This window comes from Aotus nancymaae, unplaced genomic scaffold, assembly GCF_030222135.1.
Source record: "Aotus nancymaae isolate 86718 unplaced genomic scaffold, 86718_ANA_hifiasm-v0.15.2.pri h1tg000115l, whole genome shotgun sequence".
NCBI lineage: Eukaryota > Metazoa > Chordata > Mammalia > Primates > Aotidae > Aotus > Aotus nancymaae.
Window position 1 is genome coordinate 5570570 of NW_026988530.1, and position 24779 is coordinate 5595348.

Sequence of the window (24779 nt, forward strand, 5' to 3'; positions counted from 1 at the left end):
TGACTCAATATGCTAAAACATTTGGGGTAATCTATTTTAGGTACATACCTATGTCATTTGGGTCCCAGTTCCCTAGCTCTACCAAATGCTAGCAGCATGAACCTTACTTCACAGTGTTTTAATGGTTGAAGTGTTATTTTAAAGTAGTACCTACTGCATAAAGGATATAAAATAAGAGTTTCTAAAACTGCAATAGAGTAATAGTTTGTTTCCTTAAAAACTTCTAAATATATTAGATCTGAGAGGCAGACCTATTGGGTTTCTTGTCACTTTTCTTTTTGGGAGTCTGATTTCTTTTATTTTCTTCTCTATAAAATATATTTTTAAGTTTCTAAGCTAAGAACAACTATTCTTTTAATCAAGAGTTCCTCTAGAATGAACTCGGGATTTGAGATGGGTCCTTCCTGGCTCATGTTTGATTTTTTTTTTTTTTTTTTTTTTTTGAGATAGAGTTTCACTCTTGTTGCCCAAGCTGGAGTGCAATGGCATGAATTCAGCTCACCACAACCTCTGCCTCCCAGATTCATGTGATTCTCCTGCCTCAGCCTCCTGAGTAGCTGGGATTACAGGCGTGCACCACCATGCCCGACTAATTTTGTATTTTTAGTAGAGATGAGGTTCCTCCCCGTTGGTCAGGCTGGTTCTGGTTTCAAACTCCCAACCTCAGGTGATCCACTCACCTCTTTGATATTCTTTTAAGTGTGGATCAAAATTCCAAATCTCAGAATTCTGAATAATCAAGACCAGGTAACTTCAAGGAATGAACATAGTAGAAAACACTGAAATGAGGGCAAGAATTAGATCTCAAACCAGCCTCCACTTGGAGTTGTGTTTGTGAAACAGTTTTAAAAATAGATCATATCTTAATAGTACAGAATGTAAAAGGATATGTAGTATATAACCTTCACTGAGTCTTCTACCTTGTCCTACAGGAGCCAACACCAACAATGTAATATTCTATCCTTTAAGAGACTTAAGTGTAAATAATATATATATGTGTATGTGTTACATAGTGTTACATGGAAGCTTGTATACAAGCATATTGTTAATCTTATTTTGGAGGCTGTTTTCAGTACAACAGAGCTGCCATTTTCCTTTAAATAGCTATCTATGTAGTATCCTGTTGAATAGATCATAATTTAATCAGTTCCCTAAGGATAATAGGATAATTGTTTTTTTCTTTTCTTTTTTTTTTTAAACACTGTTGCTGGGTATGGTTGCTCACGCCTATAATCCCAGCACTTTGGGAGTCCGAGGTGTAAGGATCACTTGAGCCCAGGAGTTTGAGGCTAGCCTAGGCAACACAGACCTTGTCTCTACCAAAAATGAGCTTGGCATGGTGGCCCATGCCTGTGGTCCCAACTATTGGGGAGGCTGAGGTGGATTGCTTGAACCTGGGATGTCTAGGTTGTAATGAGCTGTTATCGTGCCATCACACTCCAGCCTGGGCAACAGACCAAGACTTGTCTGAAAAAATAAAAACATGTTGATGTCACACATAAAAAAAAGACCTAGAAGTGAAGTAGCTGGGCTGAAAGACGTGCATATTTAAAAATGTGCTAATTACACTAGCTAAAACCTGTACTTAATACTTGCCAGAAACTGCTCTTACACTTTGTTAACTTATGAAGCCTGCTAAATAAAATTGCTGCTCAATAGAAGTTGTACTAATATCTACTCCATAGCAATGAAATGTTTTGGAGTGCCTGTTTCTTCATCTCAGCAACATAATTGTTAGACTTTCCGCCGAATTCAATGAGGAAACAGAGACCGGAGTGAGGAAATTAAAAGCCAATTTATTCGGCTCCCGGGCGAGGTTCTATGGTCCGAGAAGGGGCCAGAGAAGTCGCGCTTCTCTTCTTGGGGCGTGGGGTTTTATAGGGAGTAGAAGTGGCTGATTGACTGCGGGGGAAACAAAGAAAAGGTAGTTCTATTGGGTGTTAAAAGACTGGGGACGGGCGAGGTGAACAAAGCGGGGGCATTTCCATTGGGTATGAAGGGATTGAGCACGGACGAGGGGCTGGCCGAGGATGTACGGGGGAGCTACCATAGGGCAGGCTCTTGGCAGGCCTTTTCAAAATTTATGGCAGGTGCAGGACTGAGATTGGAATGCAGACATGGGCAAGGGGAGCCTGCGTGGAGAGGGCAAATGCTGAGCAATGTGCTCAGTATGATGATGTAGTTTTTAGGCATGAAGAGAGAAGGACATGTCCATTCGGCTCCCAAGGAGGCACCGGCCTTACAATAATAATTCTCAAACTTCTTAGTCTTTGTTATTCTGATACATATATAAAATGTTTTCTATTATGAGTTTTTTAAAATGTTTTTTATTTTTTATTTTGAGACTGAGTTTTGCTCTTGTTGCCCAGGCTGGAGTGCAATGGTGCAATCTTGGCTCACCACAACCTCTGCCTCCCGGGTTCAAGTGATTCTCCTGCCTCAGCCTCCTGGAGTAGCTGGGATTACAGGCATGCACCATCACACCAGGCTTATTTTGCATTTTCAGTAGAGACAAGAGTTTCTTCATGTTGGTCAGGCTGGTCTTGAACTCTCGATCTCAGGTGATCCACTCATTAAAATGCTGGGATTACAGGTGTGAGCCACCATTGCTTCCCCCCCGCCACCCTAATTTTTTAATATTTAAGAGCCGTTTGTGGGGCTGGCTGTGGTGGCTTGTGCCTGTAATCCCAGCACTTTGGGAGGCCAAGGTGGGCGGACCATTTGAGGTCAGTAGTTCAAAACCAGCCTGGGCAACATGGTGAAACCCCGTCTCTACTAAAAATACAAAAAAAATTAGCCAGGTGTGGTAGCAGGCTCCTGTAATCCCAGCTACTTGGGAGGCTGAGGCAGGAGAATCGCTTGAACTTGGGAGGTGGAGGTTGCAGTGAGCTGAGATTGCGCCATTGCACTCCAGCCTGGGTGACTAGAGCAAGAGTCCATCTCAAAAAAAAAAAAAGCCATTTGTATTTCCTATGTTCTTTTCTCATTGGTCTTTTTATTAATAGTTTTTGGGAATACTATATATTAAGGAAAATGACCCTTTTGACTATGATGCTTTTTTCATGCAGAGATTTCTTTATATAGGCAAATTTAGCAGTTCTTTCACTGATAACTTTTCTAGTGAGGCCCTTCCCACTCAAAGATCATAAAACTCCAAGACTATAAGAACAATTATCCTTTGTTTTCTTTTAAAAATTTTTTGATTAAATCTTTGATCCTTCTGGAATTAATTTTAGTGCACAGTCTCTGAGGCTCAAATTTCCTTCCCAATGTCAGCAACTACTTTTGGTCTTGTAATCTATAAAAGCAGGACACTGGGTTGGAATTTGCTAAATTATCTTATATATCAAACAAATCACTCGCTGCAAACCTGATCAACAGAGGAAAGTATCTTTTTTTTTTTGCATTTTATCTTTTACCAGTTTCACTATCTGTAAATCATAAGGTTGTCTTACAATAGTACAAATATAGCATTATCTTAAATCTGACTTTTTATTACTAAATATATCACTAAAAATCCTTTACAAAGCAGTAATTTCTTGGGGAATAAAATCAAGAAAGCTAAAGGAGCTGCTATGTCACTGTAAGAACTAGTCCTTTAAAAATGAAATTTCATACCTCTTCTTTCAGCCATATTTGGATTAGTTCTTCATGAGATTCCTACTGGAGACTGACAGTTTTAGAGAAAGGCGGAGTATTTATTGACATTAGGAAATGCCAAGACCTATAGGGACGAGTCAGGGAAAAAGACTGGATGTGGTCAAGCGAAGAGAAATTTTCACTTTTGTGTACTGCTTTGTCCCTAATGCCAGAAACAGTGTTCTATGCATGTTTGTAAACATACAAATACCCCTGTTAAAGGGGACAGCCACTGTTTAGCTCAGTCCAGTTGCTGGATGGAAATGTGGATATAGGATTCCCAGATTTCCCAAATTTTCAAGTGAAACTAGAACTCTTGTGAATTCTGAATTTTAAATATAGTATTGGCAATGAATTACAATTCTGGGGTCAAAACATGTCTATAGGTAAGATTCTGCCCAAAGGTCACCAGTTTGCCACTTCTATAAATTAAATAGTATAGGTAAATGTAAGTTTAATAATTTTTACTTGAGTCAGGTCCAAGGATAATAAAAGTTTATATATGCCTTACAGCTAACCATTGTTTTTATAGTTCAGAAACCCTTCTTGCCCTGATTGGAAACTCAACTTATCCTGCAGTAAAGGTAAATAAAAATGTTTCAGTGGAACTTCATTGTGCTCCTGGGCCTTTATTCTTCAGAGTTAACAGTGCTAACTTCTAGTGATCCTCATCCTAGATGTTACCACATCTATAAGAATAGTGACTCAGGAGTGCAGTAGACTGTCACATTAAAAGGAAAGAAAAGCCGAGTGCGGTGGCTCATGCCTGTAATTCCAGCACTTTGGGAGGCCAAGGCGAGTGGATTGTGAAATCAAGAGATCAAGACCATTCTGGCCAACATGGTGAAACCCCATCTCTACAAAAAGTACAAAAATCAGCCGGGCGTGTTGGCATGCATCTGTAGTCCCGAGGCTGAGGCAGGAGAATCACTTGATCGCTTGAACCTGCAAGCCAGAGGTTGCAGTAAGCCAACATCGCACCATTGCACTCCAGCCTGGCGACAGGGCAAGACTCCTCAAAAAAAAAAGAAAGAAAGAATGAAAAATAACTTTTCAGCATTATGTAGCACTAAATTTTGGAACTGGAAATGGCCTTTATATCTAGTCCAGACATCTTTCTTTGGAAAGGCTGAACAGTCAACTTGGACATTGACCTTGGGCAGGTAAGAGATAGTAAATACCATAATCTATTCACATTTATGTAATTCTTTGATTCTCCACATTTTTAGCAAAGAAAGATTAATGGCATATACAATGAAAAACAAGAAAATATACGAAGAGAAAAAAAAGGTTATGAAAGAAATTAAAAGCCAGGTAGTGAATCACGAGTTTGAATAGGGCTGTTTTTCTTACTGGTTTTGTAACAGACAACTCAGGTAACCTCTTGGTTTCCTCATCTGTAAAATTTGAATGTTTTTGAGGATTAAATGAGGTACTAAGACACCTATTCCAGTGGCAAGAAATAGTAAATGCTCGATAAATATTAGCTCAAAGTATATGTGCCAATATACATGGGTTAATACAGACATTATGATGGAGTATTAGATTCAGTTCTAGCTCACTGCAGCCTCCACCTCCCAAATTCAAGCGATCCTTCTGCCTCAGCCTCTCAAGCAGCTGGGACCACAGATGTGTGCCACCATACCTTGCTATGTTGCCCAGTTTGGTCTTGAACTCCTGGGCTCAAGCAGTCCTCTCCCCTTGGCCTCCCAAAATGCTGCAATTACAGGTGTGAGCCACTGTTCCCAGCCCTGAAGTTCTTGAGAGTCTAGGTAGAGAGGAAAATTAAAGAGGTTATGTGGCAAACATGTTCTTTAGGAGAGTTTTTCCTGGCACCAAATAGAAATTCATCCCTCAGGATTAGAGGGTTACTGAGTACTGGAGTTGATTATGTCCTTGGCCCCAGTACTAAAATTGTGAACTTGGGCAATTTATTTAACCTATCATGTATAAGTGTATAATATACTGTATGTTTAATTTTAGTCACTTGATATTTATAAAAAGTACTGAATAAAGTTTTGGCATTTGCCTTTTTCAACCTGTACACCTAAAACTTGTTTATAACAACTAGTTTATTCATATTCATCTGTGTAATATTCCATTGTGTGATTATATCACAATTCATCCTTTTTCCTGTTAGGCATTTAGGTTGTTTCCAGGGTTTTTGCTATTGCAAATGGCAGTGCTATAAAAATTCCTGTATATATCTCCTGACACTCAAGTGTACTTCCCCTCTAGTAACCTGGATTGTAGAGTCTAGTTGTTTCAGCAGCCACGAGCCTCCACTCTGCCTCCTCAGTTCAACAGTATCACCATTCTGAGCTGTATTCCTTGCACCATGGTTGGGAAAGTCCTCCCAAGGAGACAGACATAGTGAACCTGGGGTTTGCCTTGTGTATTTCCTTTCTTTTAGATATCAGTCTGCTTTGACTGATATCAATTCCTGAAAACAGTTGCCTCATATATTTTGTCCAGTATTAACAGTTGTTTGGGGTAGCAATAGAAGTCCAATTCCAATTACTATGTTATAGCCAGACGTGGAAGTCTATTCAGCTCTATTTTCTACTTAAAGTTTTAGTTTTGTTTTGGGTAGTTAATTCTTAATATAGCTGCTGTTTATTTCCTCATACCAAAAGCCCAAGATAAATTTCATTTAAAGGTAATTTAAAGGATACAATATCTTAGGTATTCTTCAAGATGCACTTAGTTATATCCAAGGATTAAATTAGATCACTAAAAACTACATTCACATGCTATGTGAATGGCATGAGGTAGAGTTAATTTTTTCCCTTATGGTAACTATTTCATCTCCAGTTTCTTTAACTTCTGAGCCTCATTTTTTCACTTGTAAAGTGGGGGTAATAATGATATCTGACATGAAACACATGCATACATACACAAAACTTTTACAGAGGTCTGCAACTTGGCTGTCTTATTCTTCTAATTAAAGGCGGATTTTAAGATTTTCAAATCAGGTAATTATAGTTAACATTTTTATTTCCTTAACTATGTGCTAGTAACTATTCTGAGCACTTTATGTGTATGCTAACATAGTTAATTCTTAAAACAACCCTATAAAATAGGCACTATTACCTTCCCCACTTTTTTTTTTTTGAGATGCAGTCTCCCTCTGTCTGCCAGGCTGGAGTGCAGTGGTGTAATCTTGGCTCACGGTAACCTCCACCTCCGGGTTCAAGCGATTCTCCTGCCTCAGCCTCCTGAGTAGCTAGGACTACAGGTGCATGCTACCACTCCTAATTTTTTTTTTTTTTTGTATTTTCAGTAGAGACAGGGTTTCACTGTGTTAGCCAGGATAGTCTTGATCTGACCTCGGGATCCACCCATCTCAGCCTCCCAAAATACTGGGATTACAGGCATGAGCCACCATGCCTGGCCACTTTCCCCGGTTTATAGATGAGAAAATTGAGGTATAAAGGTAAAAACTCATCAAAGGTCATATGGGTAAATTGTAGTAGAACATGGATTTGAATACAGACAGACTTTAGACTTTATTATACATTCAGATGAACACACTGTAACATCCTTCTACTATGAAAATTAAGGAGCCCTGCATCTCGTCTGCTCAGGTGTAGGGCCTAGGCACAGTTCACTTAAAAAGTTGAAATCCACCAACCTCAATGTGGACATTTCAAAATGTTAAAAATCAGAATTGCAAAGCAATTACTGAATCTAATTTAGAGACAATTCTATCTTTAATCTCTAATTCCATGGACAGTAGTCCCCCAAAACCATCCTCAGATTTTTGTCTATTTCCTTTCAACAGTTTGCTGCCAGTAAAAAGTTTCCTAATGCTCAACCCTTTTTAAAAAGTGCTCTCACGTGGAATAATTTTCACATGGTATCTGGCTCTCTGGTGAGGTACTTGTCATGTTTTCCATTGACTTATATATGAATTTTTCCCCCAATTACTTTATGTCCAGAAATGAAATATATTCTAAGATCCCTATGAGAGACTTAAGAAATAAGGGACTCTCCTTTACTCCAGTCTGGTGCTATGTCACTTTTTCAAATTTCTTAGCCCACCTCTACAGCAGCTAAGAATTGGGACATATGACAATAGACAGGTCAGTTGAGAAAAAGTGTCCCAAATCAACACAGCCACTTACTTGAATGTGTTAGCAGCCATATCTTCTCTTGAGATGTGTTTTGTACCACAGCGTTCTGTGGACTATTTCTAATTTCACCATGGTAGGCTTCCCTTTTCTACTTTTCTCTACTTACTTGATCTGTTAGGTTGTAAAAAAATTTGATTTAAAGACATGTTTGCTTCTAATAGACAATTCTATAGTAGCATTATACTGCCAAGAAAGATATATGTTGCTGGGGTTATTTTTTATAATTAAAAAAGTGTAAACTTAAGAAATTGGTATACATAGGCAAATAGGTAAAAATAAACCTTTGTTTCCTTCCAACAGATATGTAAGCTCTGAGGTTTCTAAGCATGTATAACAGAATGCTAAGCAACATTCAAGCAGATACTCAACTAATAACTGTGGTCTATAATATTTTAGCTATTAAGTGTGTCTTGTAAATAGTAAAATCAAGTAATTCTTTCAAATGTGCAGTGTTTAGATTTGAAATGATTACAAGTACCAAAAAAACCCATGAATTAAAATACAATATTTTATTTTTTTCACCTAAAAAACAAGCAACCCAGAATTAAGATATACATAAGTTTCTCAAATTTACCCTAATAAAATTTTGAATATTTATACAATTTCTACAGAAACATACAGTGTATCAAAATCTGCATAAATCAAATTTATAAAATGTGTAGAAATGCATAGTGATATTATCAACTTACAAAGCAAGGATATGGGAATTATTTCCAAAGCAGCCTACAGTAGAAAATAGTCATTATGGCAGCAGCTTCTGATGTTTTTGTTTGGTAAGGTTTCTGATTTCAATATATAGAATCATATTCATAGAGTATTTTCTTTTAATGAATTGCACAAAATACCCATTTAAAATTTACATGCACAGTTCATTGCCACCTTTCTTAGGCCTATGCATAGTTAATAAGTTTATAATCTACTCAACATGGAAAATGGAGCCTATTTGCAAACACGCAAGTAATTAAAGTATCAATTCTTTCTTAGTTTCTTTTTTTTTATAGTTGATTTATTTTGCAATTATAAATGTTAAACATCCCTAAAGATGAAAGTTAAAATAGTTGATCACAGATCAGTAGCAAAATACAAACTGACAATTCAAAATGTTAAATAAAACTCTGTTGAGGATGTTTAACTTTGACTCTCCAAATTTAAGAGTCACGCTTGGAACAAACAAATTCATAGGTTACATTTTCCTCTTAAATTAAAAAACAAACTTCTGGCAGTAGTTTGTGAATTCCTTTCATTGTAATGATTTCATGATTATAGGATCAAAAATGCTTTAAACTTACTTGCCATTCAGCTCACCTCATCATAGTTTTTTTTTTAGCACTCAGTGTAGGCATTTTAATCTTTTGAGCAGTAACAGTATCTTTTGAGAAATTAAAATCGAATTGACCATTTGGAATATTTCGTTTTCCTAATAGGTACTGTCTTAGTAAATGTTTAAATCCAAACAAATCTTCTGTTTACTGGAAAAATACTAAAAAAAATACACTTCCTAAAAAGAAATTAAGAAACACTAGGGAACACCCAATCTAACAGAAAGTCGTTCACATTTGTTAATTAACTGTGTTTTTAAATACTCCTTTGTTTTTAAATTTAAAAAACATGCAGATAATGTCATTTGGATGAAAATATAAATGAAACATCAATTCACTATTGGCTTCACAGGTTGCACAACTTAGGTTATAATGCACACAAGTTTTATAAGGCCTAATCTAACAAGGGCTTGGAAGGTCTTACCTCAGTCAGAATGAACCTTTGACATGTTTATAGTGGTGTTTTGTTGATTTTGTTACCCTCTCTTTCGGGGGGTAACAATAAAACTGGTAATAGTTTTCTATAGTGACAGGTATTAGAGACGATAAATCCCAAATGTTGGCAGACAATTTTTCTCTAGTTGGAAGACTCCTTTGCAATTCTAGAAGTAGGTATGGACAGAGGGCACTGGGAATGCCAGTAGGTAAGGGAGCAAATGCCACACAACTTCCAACCCTATGGGAAAGCCTTGGGATGTTCCATATTGTCATTTCTTTTTCAAGCCATACAATATCTAACCTTATGGCAAATGGCAGCACATAAATTCATTTCTGAGTAGTAAAAGTATTCCCCGTACAGGTGACAAGTCCATCATTACCATCCTATAAATTTCATCACAAGCTCTTGAAATATATACTGAGAAATGAAAGAGGCACTAAATGTGTTGAAATTCACCTTTCAAAAAAGCAGCATGACTGTGAAGGAAGGCCACCTTGGCTAATAACCTGTGGCAGTGCTTCAAAAGGATGTAAAATTAAATAAAGACACAACAGGTTGATAATCACCAAGTTATATATGAAAGTCTGGCTACTCCAACCTTTTTCAAGTGTGTGAAAAATAAAAATCAAACTGCCTTTCAGACCCCTGAGTGTAATCCCAAAGAAGACAATGTGCTTTAACTCTGTTTAATAAAACAGAGCTAAAGGCACAAATTACCAACATCATCTTAAAACAAAACAAAAAGATGTAAACATCTACAAAGTTTAAGGTAAAAGCAGTCTTGTAAACAGTAACTGCAGATGATAATGTTATTGTAAAATCACAGTTTATCAATGTCCTTGAAACTGATCAGGAGGTTCCAGGTTTGGAGCTGTACAGAGTTAATAACAATAGTTGCAGCAGGTTTCAGGCGGTTTTCAGTCCTGTATAAATTTACTTGTCAGTAGGTAGGTTATTGGTTTCTTTTATTTTCTCTAAACACTATGGATGTTATTCATTTCCCATTTTTGAGTCGTTTTACTGGAGTCACAATTGGAGATGAATACTTGATGCAGGACCTCTGAGCGATCTAAGCACTTTCCTGAAGGAATATGAGTAAATCTGTGCAGGTTCTGGAAAACATAGTAAGAAAAAAGTTTCAAATTTGGACTCTTGATATCACTGACATCAGAAGTCATTAGGAGATAGTTTAAGCAAATGGATAAGCTTATCAACCACACCTCAGACTTCGGATTTCTCTTGATTGTCAGTTTTCTAAGTCCTAAGATCTTTCATTGTTAAGTCACAATATACTGCTGGTATCTGACATTCAGTGTATACAAACCTAATTCATTATCTGCTCCCCATATCTATGTCTACTGTTTCTATCCTGGGTAATGACAATTCCAGCTTTCCAGTCATTAGGAAATACTGCACTTTCCCTCTTTCATTCACATTATACCAGACACTAAGGATGGATATGTGCAATGTCTCTGGTATATATTCCCATTGCCACTGCAGATGCCCTGGTTTGGCCCTCACCATATGTTCAGACTATCCAGGATTGGGTCTGTAAGGCCAAAACTATTTTCATAATAATACAAAGGCTCTACTGCCTTTTTACTTTATTGACATTTATACCGATGGTGCAAAAGCGATGGCAAGTAAAACTGATGGTGCCTTAGCCTGAATCAAACTATGCTAGTACCTGTAGTCTCACTGTTCACTGCCACACACTCAGTAAAAAGTAAATGCCAGTTTCACTTAAAGATGTCACTGATGAAGCAGTAAAACATTAATTTTATTCAATCTTGACCCCTGAGTATACTTAAAACAAAATTTATGAGATGCAGTGGGAAGTACGTATCAAGTACTTCCACATAGTGAGGTACAATGCTCAAGGATACCAGTCTACAATGCAAGTAACTTTTAAGAAACTACCACTTATTAAGTTGTGGTGTACAATCAAAAAATAGTCACAATTATCTGAAAGGCTATTAAATTACTTCCTCTCTTTTCCAACTCTATGCTTGTGTGAGTCTGGGTTTTCGTCATATACTTGAACTAAAGCAATGTATCAGATCAGACCAAATGAAGAAGGAGTATAAGAATCCAGCTGTCTTCTTCTATTAAATCAGATATTAAAGGGATTTGCAAAAATATAGAATTCCATTCTTCTCATTATTTTTTGTGGGTAAACATAGTTATTTTTCATTAAAAACGTCATTTATATTAATGTTTAATGGGGATATTGTTAGTTTCAGATGAATTAATTATAAAAACGTTACAAATTTTTCAGACAATTTCCAATTCTGGAAATATTGCTAGGATAACCTACATAAACAAAAGCAATTTGGGGGTGGGGGGCTCAATAACTTTTAAGAGTGGAAAGGGAATCCAGAGGTCAGAAAGTTTGAGAACAGTCCATACCTCACATTTCCAGAATTATTTTCCTAAAAGTAGCCATTGTTTCCCATCACTACCTTCCTCAAATAAGGTCAATCCCCCTCCAAAACGTAAAAAATGAAGGTCGGTGCTCTATCCTCTGAAGTACAATTTAGAGATACCAAATGATATGCAATTCCTAGAATTTTCTACACATTTTCATGCCACGTCTTTGCTCATCCAGTCTTCTTATTTACTTTCTATGGAAAGCCTTTTTACACTCAGGACTTGTGCAATGATATTTCCTCTATGAAACTCCTCAGTAGTAATTCCTCCCATGAATCACTCTTTTCTATCCTATGGCATTTTGCTTATCTCTATTTTTGCATTTCTTTCTTCTCTACCATTATATGATAGTGCACTTTAGCTATATTTTTGAATTCCCCTACAGTCTAACACATCATTGGTTCTCAAGTGACTAGTAATATCTAATACACAAATGTATATTCAGTGCTATGTCCTTTAAAATACCTAAAACATGTTGCGTGCCATTTTTTGGTCAATTACTTCTTGATATAGTTGCTGGTCTGTTAGCCTCCTTTTACTATTTTGCTAATATTGTTCTCACTGACCCCCACCATTTATTGCTATTATATTTCATTTTTTGTGTGTGAAAACATGCTCCACTCTTTAAGGTTTATGCTACTCTTCTCCTTCCTAACTTGTTATAAGAAAAAAAATCATCAATTGATACATGCTTATCACTTCATGGAAATTATCCATAATGACAATAACAGGGAATGTTAAGGTAGATCATATCCTTATTACATAGATAACAAGTGCTTGCTTGCATGACAGATGGGATGTGATAACAAATACTGAGTGAATAAATAAAATGCAGGGTTGACAGATTCTTTAGTGTGAGGCAGCTTTTCCTACTTTTTGTTTCATAATAAATTGATTTATGTTAGCCAAATCTAGACTTTGAAAACTATACATAAATCTATTAATACGCTGTAATCCTCAACTTGCCACAGAGCTTTAAATACTCACAGCTGAAACACAAAACTGCCCCAGCAGTGTCACGTGAATAACTAAATTTGACCATTAAAGCAAGCAACTTGCTACATTTATCCCGCTGCATTTAGCACACAACAATGATAAAGACGGAATGAAAGCCTAGATTTCAAGTTTTGTTTGTCTCTATCTCCACCTGCTGGACAATACGAAATATTAGCCAAATTTTTAATAGTATAAATATATTTTACTTTAATGAATGATTCATTTAGATTTCAAAAATCAGATTCTGATGAGAGCAATGATGATGACTGCCTCACAGAACACTGACTTTCTTGTATTACTAAAATTAGCAGTGCTCTTCATAGACATCACCGTGGCCTCATTCCGTGACAATATTGTATGAAAGAACAAAAGTGATGCCTCATTATAGAACAATGAGTCATCCAGTGCTCAGGAAAACCTATACGAGTGACTAAATGAGAGGAAAATGCTAGCAAATTTGAATGTAGGCTTGAAGATTTATTCATCTAAATTCCACATGCTAGATGTTATTGAAAATGAAATAGCATATAACATTATTTCAGAAGTTAAAATGCAGAATACCTTGAAGTACTGCCATTCCTTAAATTCATTTAGATTACAGTGTGTAATCATAACTTTTGATCCATCAGCCCCCTTTGTCAAACACTGGTCATACTGCATGAGTTGATTTGCTTCATTGATTCTGAAAAGCTGTAAAAGAAAAAGAGAGAAATAAGTAACAGAGGCACCTTCCCTGCTGATGTATATTTGAAAAGAATGAAACTTAACTCATAATTATAATTAAATTGAATGGCTAGCTTATTTTTCTGTAATTTTTCTGTGTTTAGAACTGTAAGTCCACAAATTATATTTATTTTGATGTTAGTGAATATCCTTATTAACACTGAAATCATTAAGTTCTTTAGTCTCTAAGATACCAAATGGGTCACTAACACATATTTGTTAATTACCAACAATGTGAGAAAATGAAAAAACAAACATATACCCACATAAGAAAATATATTAGTGAATATATATTATTGGCAATAACACTCTATTGGCAAAAAGATGAGGATTAGTGAATAATACTTGTAAAAAAATAATTAGGGAGCTAGGCTTCCATAGTTATGTTAGTGACAAATATATACTCTCAGGAATATATTTTAATCTCTTACATTAGACATTAATTCTTGATTGTAACTGCTTATGCAAAAACCATAATGTTATTATAATGTTATTGATCACTCTTGATGCCCCTCAATGCAGAATAATTTAAACACAAAAGGAAGGTGATTTACCTGATTCCCTCCCATTCTGTGGCAGGGTCCTAGCTCAACAAAGCCTCCATTTGTTTTTCCCATGCTATCAATGCAGTAAGCAGTTTCAAAGCCTCTGATCTGAAAAAATGAACAAAGAAACAAAAAGCAGGCAACAGTTTACTTTTTGATAAACTCTGGCATCAGAACTTAATATTTCATATTAAATATTAAAGTTCACAGGGAAAATCTGGGTATGCGTAGTGACAGGGTATTACTGTATTATCAGTCTTTACATAGTTTGGAAATCATTTATGGTCTTGAAGTCAACATTGGAATGGATTCTTTCTCTAAGAGCATAGAACTACAGATTTCCCTAAAATACCACAGAGGAAAAAAAAAATACCATTAAATACAATTTCAGAATCACAGTATTTCATGTGAATGAGAAGCAAATAGAGAAAAGCTACCTAACCACACTGGTAATAGACACTGGCCCTAGATATCTAGAACAGACTGGATTTGTAAGGGACCTCTCCCAAATGGCTGTGCAGCACTTCTGGTAGCTGTCTCCAAAGGCCTAGGGTGCAAAGGTCACACATGACACATGGCCAGGCAGTGAGGCTTTTCTCTATAGACAATGTAGATGAAAAGCAAACACAGGTTTCCATCTTTGGAATGTATAATTTCTATGAAAATAACTATTTTTGGAAATACTGTATATTTCTCTGAATTATAAATCACTTTAGTATTTGGATAAAATGTTTTATTCTTGCATTCAGCCAGCAAATACTGACTGTGCGCCTCTGATGATAAAAGCTTTTGAGGATATGGAGAGGAGCAAGTCATGGTCCTCACCGCCTGTAGAGAGACGGAGGGGTAGCGGCCAGTCAAGATGGAGGTATGAATTTGCAGAGGAAGAGCTGCTATGCTGCGTGGAGGAGCTCCAAAGACTGCCCCAAGAGACACCTTTACAACAGGTAGGGGTTTACCTTGGAATGTTAAGGAAATGCCGAGAAATGAAGTATAAAGTGCACCTGTCAGAATGGAGAGAGGTTAAACTGAAGATATATTTGGGAGTGAGATAGTAAAAGGAGGACAGAAAATTCTATCCATTCATTCATGCATTTATTCAATCATCAAATACTGAGTATCTGACGTGTGCCAGGCGTGCTGTAGGATCTGAAACACTAGTGAACAAAATAAAGACTGCTGCCCCAGTAATGGGCATGCTGCAGTGAATGTGGGCCCCTGCCTACATTCACTCTGGGAACATAAGGAAAAAAAGACAGAATATAAGTTAAAAAACATAGCAGACAATTTTTCTGCTATTGCAAAAGATGATAAGTATGGGGAAAAAAAAGAAAGAAGAGGAAGTTAGAGTGGGAGCTAGGGTGTTGGGAAGTAACAAGGTGGACCTCACTGAGAAGTGGCAGGTCAGCAGACTTGAAGGAGGTGTGAGAGCTGGCCACGCACGCTGCTGTCTGCAGCGAAGCATTCCAGGTAGAGGAAAAGAGCACAGGCAGGCGCATGCCTGGAGGGAGTCCAAGGACCAGTAAGGACATGGGGCTGGAGTGGAGTGGGGAGAGCAGTGGCAGGTGAGGCCAGAGAGGAATAGGAACAGATGTTGTGGATCTTGGAGACCACCAGAAAGGACTCTGTCATCACTCTGAGGTGAAGGTGCATATTTTCTTGCAGAGGGACATGACTTGACTTCATTTTAAAACAATCACTCCGACTGCTGTATTTGAAATAGGCTGTAGGAGAGCCAACAAGTTAATGTCAGTGAGAGATGATGGTGGCTTAGACCAGGCAAGAAGGAATCAGATTCTGGAACTAGATATGAAGTGCGAGACAAAGACAGGATTCGTGGAAGACTCAAGTGTTTGGTGTGAGAAATCGGTAGAGATGGGTAGGGGGAGGAGATAGGAAGTTCAATTATAGCTGGTTGAGTTTGAAGTGCCTGTTGGACACTCAAGTGCCAACGTCAAGCAGGCAGTTGGATGCACTCGTCTGGGCCCTCAGAAAGAGATCTGTGTGTTGAAGGGCTTATGGTCTAGTTGGGAGTTAAACATAAGTTGCTGTAATAGGACAGGTAAATTAAAGTATAGGGAAAAAAGGTATTAAAGCAATAAATACAGAGAGAGCAGCGTGAGTGTCCTCTGTTGGTTTCTCCTTCTATTCCTGAACTCTAAGTGCAGGCACTTCTGAGGGATGGGTCTTCTCTCCTCTTCTCTATCTGTATTTTCTCTCTTGGTGACCTCATTCAGTCCCATGAAATAACCTACCTGCTGATGGACCCAAATGCGCATCTCCAGAGTGGCCTCTCCTGGATTGGGGCATCATACAACCTACGATCTATTATCAGTAGGCCTTAACAGCTCTACCTGAATATTTGGCAGGTACTTTGCAAGTCCAGAACACCAACAGAAGACTTGCCCCCTCCATTCACTCCCCTACTATCTCCCCAGGCTCAGCAGCCCAAATGAAAAATATTATCAGCTACTCAAATAAAAAAACAACCTCAGTGTCATCCTGGCCCTTATCCTTTACACACCAACCCATCAGGGATCTGCCTCCAGAAAAATTATGTTTATGCAATTGGTCTGCCTCCCTTCATCTCTACTCTCTGGCTGTCTGATTGGCTGACTCTTTACCATTCAGATCTAAGGGCAAATGTCGCCTCCTCAGAGATGCTTTCCTCACCCTGTCCTTAAGTCCTCTTGACAGTATTAGGTGTCATTGTCATTTATCACCATCTGTCATTATCATTTTTGCTTTCTCTTTTTTGGTCTCTATCCCCAGGTAGCATGCTAGTTCCCTGAGAAAAAGGACTCTGCTTGTCTTATTTTCTGTCTAGAAGAGTGACTGGCACATAGTAGGCTCTCAACCAATATTTGCTGAACGTAATTGAGCAGAAGGATGTAGACTTGAATGTTCATGGCAGGTTTAGTGTGCCTGTGGGGCAGCAGCATAAGGCATACAGCAGGGCTGAGGGGTGCAATGAGAAGTGAGTCTGAAGACAAGTTTGAATAAACAAAGAAATGACAATGTCTGATTTTCAAAATGCTTTTGTTTGATTTTAATTATTTTTAATTCATTTGAAAAGCATTGTTGGAGTGCCTATTATATATGGGTCCCTGCATCAGTCCACCTGGACACAATGGTGATCAAGGTCCTGAAGCATTCAGACTGGCTGGGAGAGGGGCAAATTTGGGTGTTGTGAGAACCCTTGGAAAGAGCATAGATGTGCATCTTTTTGATGAAGTGGGGAAAAATAAGAAAGGCTTTTCAGTATTGGTGATCTCTAAGCTGAGAGCAGTACGATAAAGTGAAGTTAGTTAAGGAAGGGAGTTGGAGTAAAGGGCATGGAGGTGCCAGGAGCTAGAGCAAAATGCTGGCAGGAGACAGCATGGTGGCAAGCTGGTCTGGCAAGCTGCAGCTGTGGAGTGGAAAGGTGGCAGATGCTATCAGACAGTTTTTACCCAAACTTTCCCCCAACAATACTTTTCTCTTACTCACATAGTTCCACCTGCCTCTGCCTTCTCCCAAACTTAGTCTACAAATGCACACACTTTGAGATGTGACTATCGGCTGGTACTTACTTCTCCCCAGTCAACATTTTTGGGTGGCAAAGGGTAGTGTGAGGTGATATCATAAGCTATTTCTTCCATGAACCACTTAAAACTTTTGCAGTTGTGATCTTCTCGAAATTTTTTCAGCTCCGATATATCCCCATATGGTAATGCCTGGGATTCAGGACGACTAGCATAGAAGTAGTCTTTATATTCATCCCACCAAACCTCCACAACTCTAACATAATTCTGTAAAAAAGAAAATAAATGTCATTATAAAAAGACAAAGGTCATATCATAAACAGCCTATATTAGACACATGAAATATGGCTTACACATAACAAATTCATTTCAATAGGACCTAACCTTTAATCAAACAACAAATGCAAGTAAGTTAATGATTCTAATATGTCATCTGCCAAGGATTAAAATGTCATGTATATTTAAGCAAAAAGTGTTATACACAACCTGATATCCCTGAGCTGGAAGATCATATATGCTAAGATAATGTATTCTACTCTGCTAACAGAAGAAGAAATTGGATCACAGAGAGTTTATGAGAGCCTGGCTGGACACTGGTATTTCTACTCCTAGAATAACTTCTTTTCTTTCTGTTTTTTTTTGTTTTTTTTCTTTTTTTTTTGAGATGGGTCTTGCTCTGTCATTCAGACTAGGGTGCAGTGGTGCAATCTTGCCTCACTGTAAGCCTCAACTTCCTGGGATCCTCCCACCTCAACTTCCTGAGTAGCTAGGATTACAGGTGCATGTCACCATACCTGGCTAATTTTTTTTTTTTTTTTTGTAGAGACAAAGTCTTATTTTGTTGCCCAGGCTGGTCTCAAACTCCTGGCCTCAAGAGATCCTCCCACTTCAGCCTCCCAAAGTATTGGAATTACAAGAGTGAGCCACTGTGCCTGGCCTATAATCTCTTTTTAATAGAACCATTCTACTGATAAGTATAGGGGAAAAAAAATCTCATTTCAAAAACCATCATGAAAAACAAAAGCTCTGTTCAATAAAACACACTTTTGCAGGTGATTTTATTGATCCTGTTATCATTATAATAGAACCATTTTACTATAACCTCAAATGAACTGGGTATTTTCCCCAGTTGGCTCACTTTTTTTTAATTAAAAAAAAATTTTTTTTTTTTGAGATGGAGTCTCTCACTCTGTCACCCAGGATGGAGTGTAGTGGCGCAATCTCAGCTCACTGCAATCTCCGCCTCCTGGGTTCAAGGGATTCTCCTGCCTCAGCCTCTCCAGTAGCTGGTATTACAAGTGCCTGCCACTACACCTAGCTAATTTCTGTATTTTTAGTAGGGGTAGAGTTTCACCATGTTGGCCAGGCTGGTCTTGAATTCTTGACCTCAAGCAATCCCCCTGCCTCAGCCTCCCAAAGTGCTGATATCACAGGCATGAGCCACTGCACCCGACCCTAGTTGGTTCACTTTAAGGAAAAGCAGCTACAGAGCAATAAAATATGTTGACACTGTGATAACTGACAAATATCTAGCTTTTAAGGCTTTAATTGATGAATGAATGCTTGCTGAATATATGTGACCAAATTGGTATACACTTGCTGTGATTTGCATGTGGCTTGTCTGCCAAAACTCATGTTGAAATTTGATGCCCAATGTGGCAGTGCTGGGAGGCAGGGCCTACTGGGAGGTGTTTGGGTTGTTAATACATTAAAGGCCTCCTGTGGAGGTGAGGGGGTGAGTTCTTGCTCTCCCAGGAATGGATTCGTTCCCACAAAAGTAGTCTGTTAAAGAGTCTGGCTTCCTTGGTCTCTCTCTTGCTTTCTTTCTTGCCATGTGATCTTGTAGTACATGTGCATCCCCTTCTGTTTACCATCATGTGTTGAAGCAGCATAAGGCCCTCAACAGATGTAGCTGCCCAAGCTTGAATTTTCCAACCACTAGAATCTTGAACCAAATAAACCTCTTTTCTTGATAAATTACCCAGCCTCAGGTGTTCTGTTGTAGCAACACTAAATGAACTAAAACAACAATCCCTCATCTTCTACATCATGCATCAGCAAATATTCTCTACAAAGGGTCAGATAGTAAGTATCTTGGGTTTTTTGGGCTATATAGTTTCCTGTGGCAACTATTCAACTCTGCTATTTTAGTGAGACAGTAATCACAGATAATACACAAACAAATGAATGCGGCTATGCTCTAATACAACTTTATTCACTAAAAAGGATTGGATTCAGCCTGTCATCCATAGTTGCTGACCCATCCAGAGCAGAAATAGTAAATGTTTCAGATCTAGCATTCAGATTAAATGTTTTCTAGGCAACAAGATAACTATCAAAGGAACATGCCCCTAAATGCATTGTTGTCACAAAAGCCCATGGGTTTAAAAAAGGCTGCTAGAGGCCGGGCAGGGTGGCTCACGCTTGCAATCCCAGCACTTTGGGAGGCCAAGGCAGGTGGATCATGAGTTCAGGAGATCGAGACCATCCTTGCCAACATGGTGAAACCCCATCTCTACTAAAAATACAAAAATATTAGCTGGGCATGGTGGCACCCACCTGTAATCCCAGCTACTCGGGAGGCTGAGGCAGGAGAATCGCTTGAACCCAGGAGGTGGAGATTGCAGTGAGCCAAGATCGCGCCACTGCACTACAAACTGAGTCTACACGGCACTACAGTGCTAGACTCTGTCTCAAAAAAAGGCATCTATAAGCAGTATGTGATCAAAGAACATATGATATTATCACTTGTTATGGGGTTAGATCTGTGTCCCTACCCAAAACTCATGACTAATTATAATCCCCAATGTTGGAGGTGGGGCTTGGTGTAAAGTGACTGGTTCACGGGGGTGGATCCTTCATGAATGATTTAGCACCAGCCCACCCCCCACCCCCACGCCCAGACTGTCTTTGTGATTTTAAGTTCTCGTGATATCCGGTTGGTGAAAAGGGTGTAGCACCTTCCCGCTTCTCTCTCTTGCTCCTGCTCCCACCATGTCAGATGCCTTGTTCCCAATTTGCCCACTATAATTGGAAGCTTCCTGAGGACTCTCCAGAAGCAGAAGCTGCTAAGCTTCCTGTACAGCCTGCAGAACTGTCAGCCAATTAAACCTCTTTTCTTTATAAATTACCCAGTCTCAGGTATATCTTAATGGCAGTGTGAGAACAGACTAATACATGACTCAACATTCTGAATCCTTGCAAATCTATATGAAATTAGATACAGTACATGTACTCTAGACATGAACAAACCTCAAGAGTTATGTATACATGCGTAAGATTAGAGCAATAAAAGGAAGGAGCAATTAGTTGTCTGGGATGGACAGGGCCAGAGTGGCACTGTGTTGCCCCATCTCGAAGGAGCGGTTAATTAGGTGGGAATGGTATTAAGGGCAAAGAGAAAAGCAAATGCAGTAGGATAAATTATGGCGTATTGTAGTCTGGCAAATAGTTTACAAAAACTGGAATGCAGTATTCACTGAGAGAAAACTTGCTTCAGTTTCTTCATTTTAAGATAAGGATATAGGCTCACACCTGTAATCCCAGCACTTTGGGAGGCTGAGGCAGGCGGAGTTTGAGACCAGCCTGACCAACATGGTGAAACTCTGTCTCTACTAAAAATACAAAAATTAGCCAGGGGTGGTGGTGCACACCTATAATCCCAGCTACTTGGGAGGCTGAGGCAAGAGAATCACTTGAATCTGGTAGCAGAGGCTACAGTGAGCTGAGAGTGCGTCATTGCACTCCAGTCTCGGCAACAGGCTCTGCCTCAAAAAAATACAAAAAAAAATTAGTGAAACTAATTTTGAGGCAGTGAAACTCTGCCTCAAAAAAAATTAGTTGAGGATATAGTCCTTACCTCATAGTGTGCTGTGAAAATTAAGAAGTTTATCTATATAGAGCATTTAGATTTATGTCTGGTACATTGTAAGCACTTAATAAATGTTAGCTCTTTAAAATAACTTTGAATTTTACCCTTGAGATAACAACTATGAAAAAGTTTTAAGCAGGTTAGTGACATCAAATTTAATTTTCAGGTGAATGACACCGGTGGTGAGTGAAGGGTGGGCTGAAGTGGGTTGAACATGATGGCAAAGAGCCAAGTGGGAGGGCACTTATTATTCATGGGAGAGATTTGAGGAACTGCACCGAGCATAGAAAGGGATGGACTGAAGAGCTATGTGTGAGGCCGAATCACCAGGGCTTGGTAAGGGCGAGGGGCAGGGAACAACCTTACATGCTCCCTAAGTTTCATTCATGGGCAAATAGAGAACACGGTGGAAGGAATAACTTTTGAGGAAAAGTTAAAGGTCAGTTTTGACTCTGTTGAGTGAAAGACCTAAAGGACAACAGAGGATAATTCCAGAAGGTCTGAGGCTCAGAGGAGACAAATGAGGTGGAGAAACAGACCTGGCCGTCGGCTGATGGCTCAAGGAGATGCTGTCAAAACTGGAGAAAAGAAAGCACCTGGCACATGCCAGGTATTCACTAAGTGTATGCTACATTCACACTTATTGGGTAGTTTGTATGGTATATATGCTAATTTTTAGAGTGGATACGTATCTATCTACCTCAGCTCTTTTCCTTTTTCTTTCCGATAGACTTTTTTGAGTCAATTTGGCTTTTCATCAATTCTTCGTGATTGTGAGTCCGACTCCAAAGGGAGTTTCCTGCAATGTCAATCATGCCTGGTGTTAATTTGGTGCTAATTTTGTTTTATCATACACATTTAAATCTCATTCCCTGTTGTAGCTGGGGCTTCATTTAGCCAATAAGAAGGATGTTTTGGTTCTGAAAGCCCAGCTGTCTGCTTATTACTTGTTGCCCTGTTGTGAACTGTCCCAAGTTGTGTCTAAAGCCAACAATAAACCTGACTTGATTAAGCATTGCAGAAAATGAGGAGCCTCAGACTTGCATGGCTCTTAGAATTTGTGAAAGCAGCCAAACCAAATAAACTTCAAAGTTGTTTTGCCAGGGAGATAGAGGTCTTCATCCTCCAAGCAGTGGGACTTCTGGATTTCTGTATGAAGCGTCCTTGGTTTGTTTCAGAAATAAATGCCAGCCCCGAGTGTCAGTAGTCTGTGATGAAATGTCAAAGAACTGAGAGACCCCAACATGGCTGGATAATCACCAGATCATCATTCACCACCACACTACTTCTAAATCTGTCCTCCCCAGCTAGAGGATTCTTTTGGAATATGGTGACTATGATGTATCTCATTTTACGAACCTTACACTGCATGGAATGGTGAGAATCAATAGAAGGAACCAGAACTAGGATTCATTTTCTAATAAATGTATGACTGGGAAAGAAGCCTGAGATGATGCTCACCCCACTAAAACAGTCCTATTCAATTTAAGTTCAATATATTTTATTTATTTAAAAAAATTTCTAAAAACATTTCTAAAATGTTTTAAAAACCAATGTTTTGTTTTTCTGCTGGTTCATGAGTTTTGGTAAAATATAGATATCAATCCTAGTTCTATATTTATGGCATAGGAGTTAAGATTCTTATTAAATAATAATAGCAAAATGGTTATTACAGCAGAACAATTTGGATGTCACAATGAAAAGAATCAGTGGAATTTTCCTCTATTTTATGTGAGTGAGATGGAGAATTTGGAGGCAGAATATAAAAGGACAAAGGATATTCACCTTAACTTTTCAATCTTTGTGGGACAAGAGATATTAATCTTTTGTAAGCTTTGTTCAAAAATTTGATTTTGCTTACTATGCAAACTCCTAACATGATTATCTAAATTTTTAAAAACCAAACCATATTTTACTCATGTGTGAATAACAGAAGCTAGTATTTTCCCTTCAACTATTTCTCTACACAGTGTCAGACTTTTTTGAGTTTATTTGAAATGTATTCACGGAGAACATTTAATATAGGAATCTTAATCAGAATGGGATATAATGGGAGGTGAGGTTACCAAGATGGCAATGTAGGAGACACCAGCCTTTATTCCCCCACAACTAAAAAATCAAATACAGACAGTTACTCACAAACCCAAATAGCCCAGAGAGAGCTCCAGTGTCCATTAAATAATCTGTAGCAACAAAATGGAGCAAGAGAAATGAAGAATATCTACATAGGACAGGATCACTGGTGAGGTGGTGCATACCTGAGGCACAAGGGGTAGCTAGGAAAAAAAGAAGGCAGATGCTATTGGTATCGGCCATGTGGCATGAACTACCATAGTTTCCAGAGGCCTGCTTTGTAGAGGACACTGGCGTCACTTGCCACTGAAGTAAACAACAGCCCTTTTGCTGGGGAACCCCAGAAAGGAAGATGCATCTGCACACTCACTACCATCCAAGAAGCAGCTACTCTTGAATTACTTTGAGGAAAGCTCTGCCAATTCTCCCATGCTCCAGTGAGCCCTGATCCTGAAGCCATAGCTGCTCTGCTAGTGCCCACACTGCAGCCCCAGGCTCTGCAGCTGGACTGGGCCCACCTCTGACACTGGAACCATTGCTATAGTGAGCTAGTTCATGCTCCAGGCCCCAGAACCACACCTTTACTGTGCATGCCCCAGCTCCAGGCCCTGGATCAGCTGCAGTAGAGAGCTAGAACTCACCCCAACTCAGAAGCTGCTCTAACTCTATGCATGCTTCTTCTCCCTTTCTTGGCTCTAAGAGCTACTTCACAAGCATCTGGGCCTCACATACTGCTATCAACATTGGCAGCAGGGGTACCCATGTCCCAAGCAACAGCCCAGCTGCCATAGAGAGCTAAGCACTACTCTGTCCGCAGAGCTGCATTAACTCTGAGCACATCTGTGCTCCCATTCTTGGCTACCTCAGCTGTCTCACAAGCATCTGGTACCTCACATTCTGTTATCAATACAGTAGTGAAATGTCTGTGCACTAGGCCCTGGGGTTTTTAAACTGCCCCAGATCCTGAAGCCATAGTCTCTCCATTCATGCTCGTGCTTCAGTCCTTCCATAGCCACTCTACAAGTGCCAATGCCACTGCCACTGCAAGTGAGCCCATGACTCAGAACCAGTGCCACAGGGCATT

General features: G+C 38.9%; 1 protein-coding gene across 2 annotated transcripts in view; it reads right to left on the minus strand.

Annotated features, from left to right (window-relative positions):
* Positions 1–8265: 8265 nt before the first annotated feature.
* GALNT7 (polypeptide N-acetylgalactosaminyltransferase 7) overlaps positions 8266–24779 on the minus strand; it is a 153568-nt gene continuing 137054 nt past the window's right edge. For both annotated transcript variants that reach the window (XM_012454671.3, XM_012454672.3), the window contains exons 9-12: positions 17800–18018; positions 14237–14335; positions 13521–13649; positions 8266–10645 (exon numbers count right to left, since the gene is read on the minus strand). In XM_012454671.3, the coding sequence (XP_012310094.1) occupies positions 10508–10645; positions 13521–13649; positions 14237–14335; positions 17800–18018 (585 nt within the window). In that variant the 3' untranslated portion in view covers positions 8266–10507. The remainder of the gene's footprint in view (positions 10646–13520; positions 13650–14236; positions 14336–17799; positions 18019–24779) is intronic.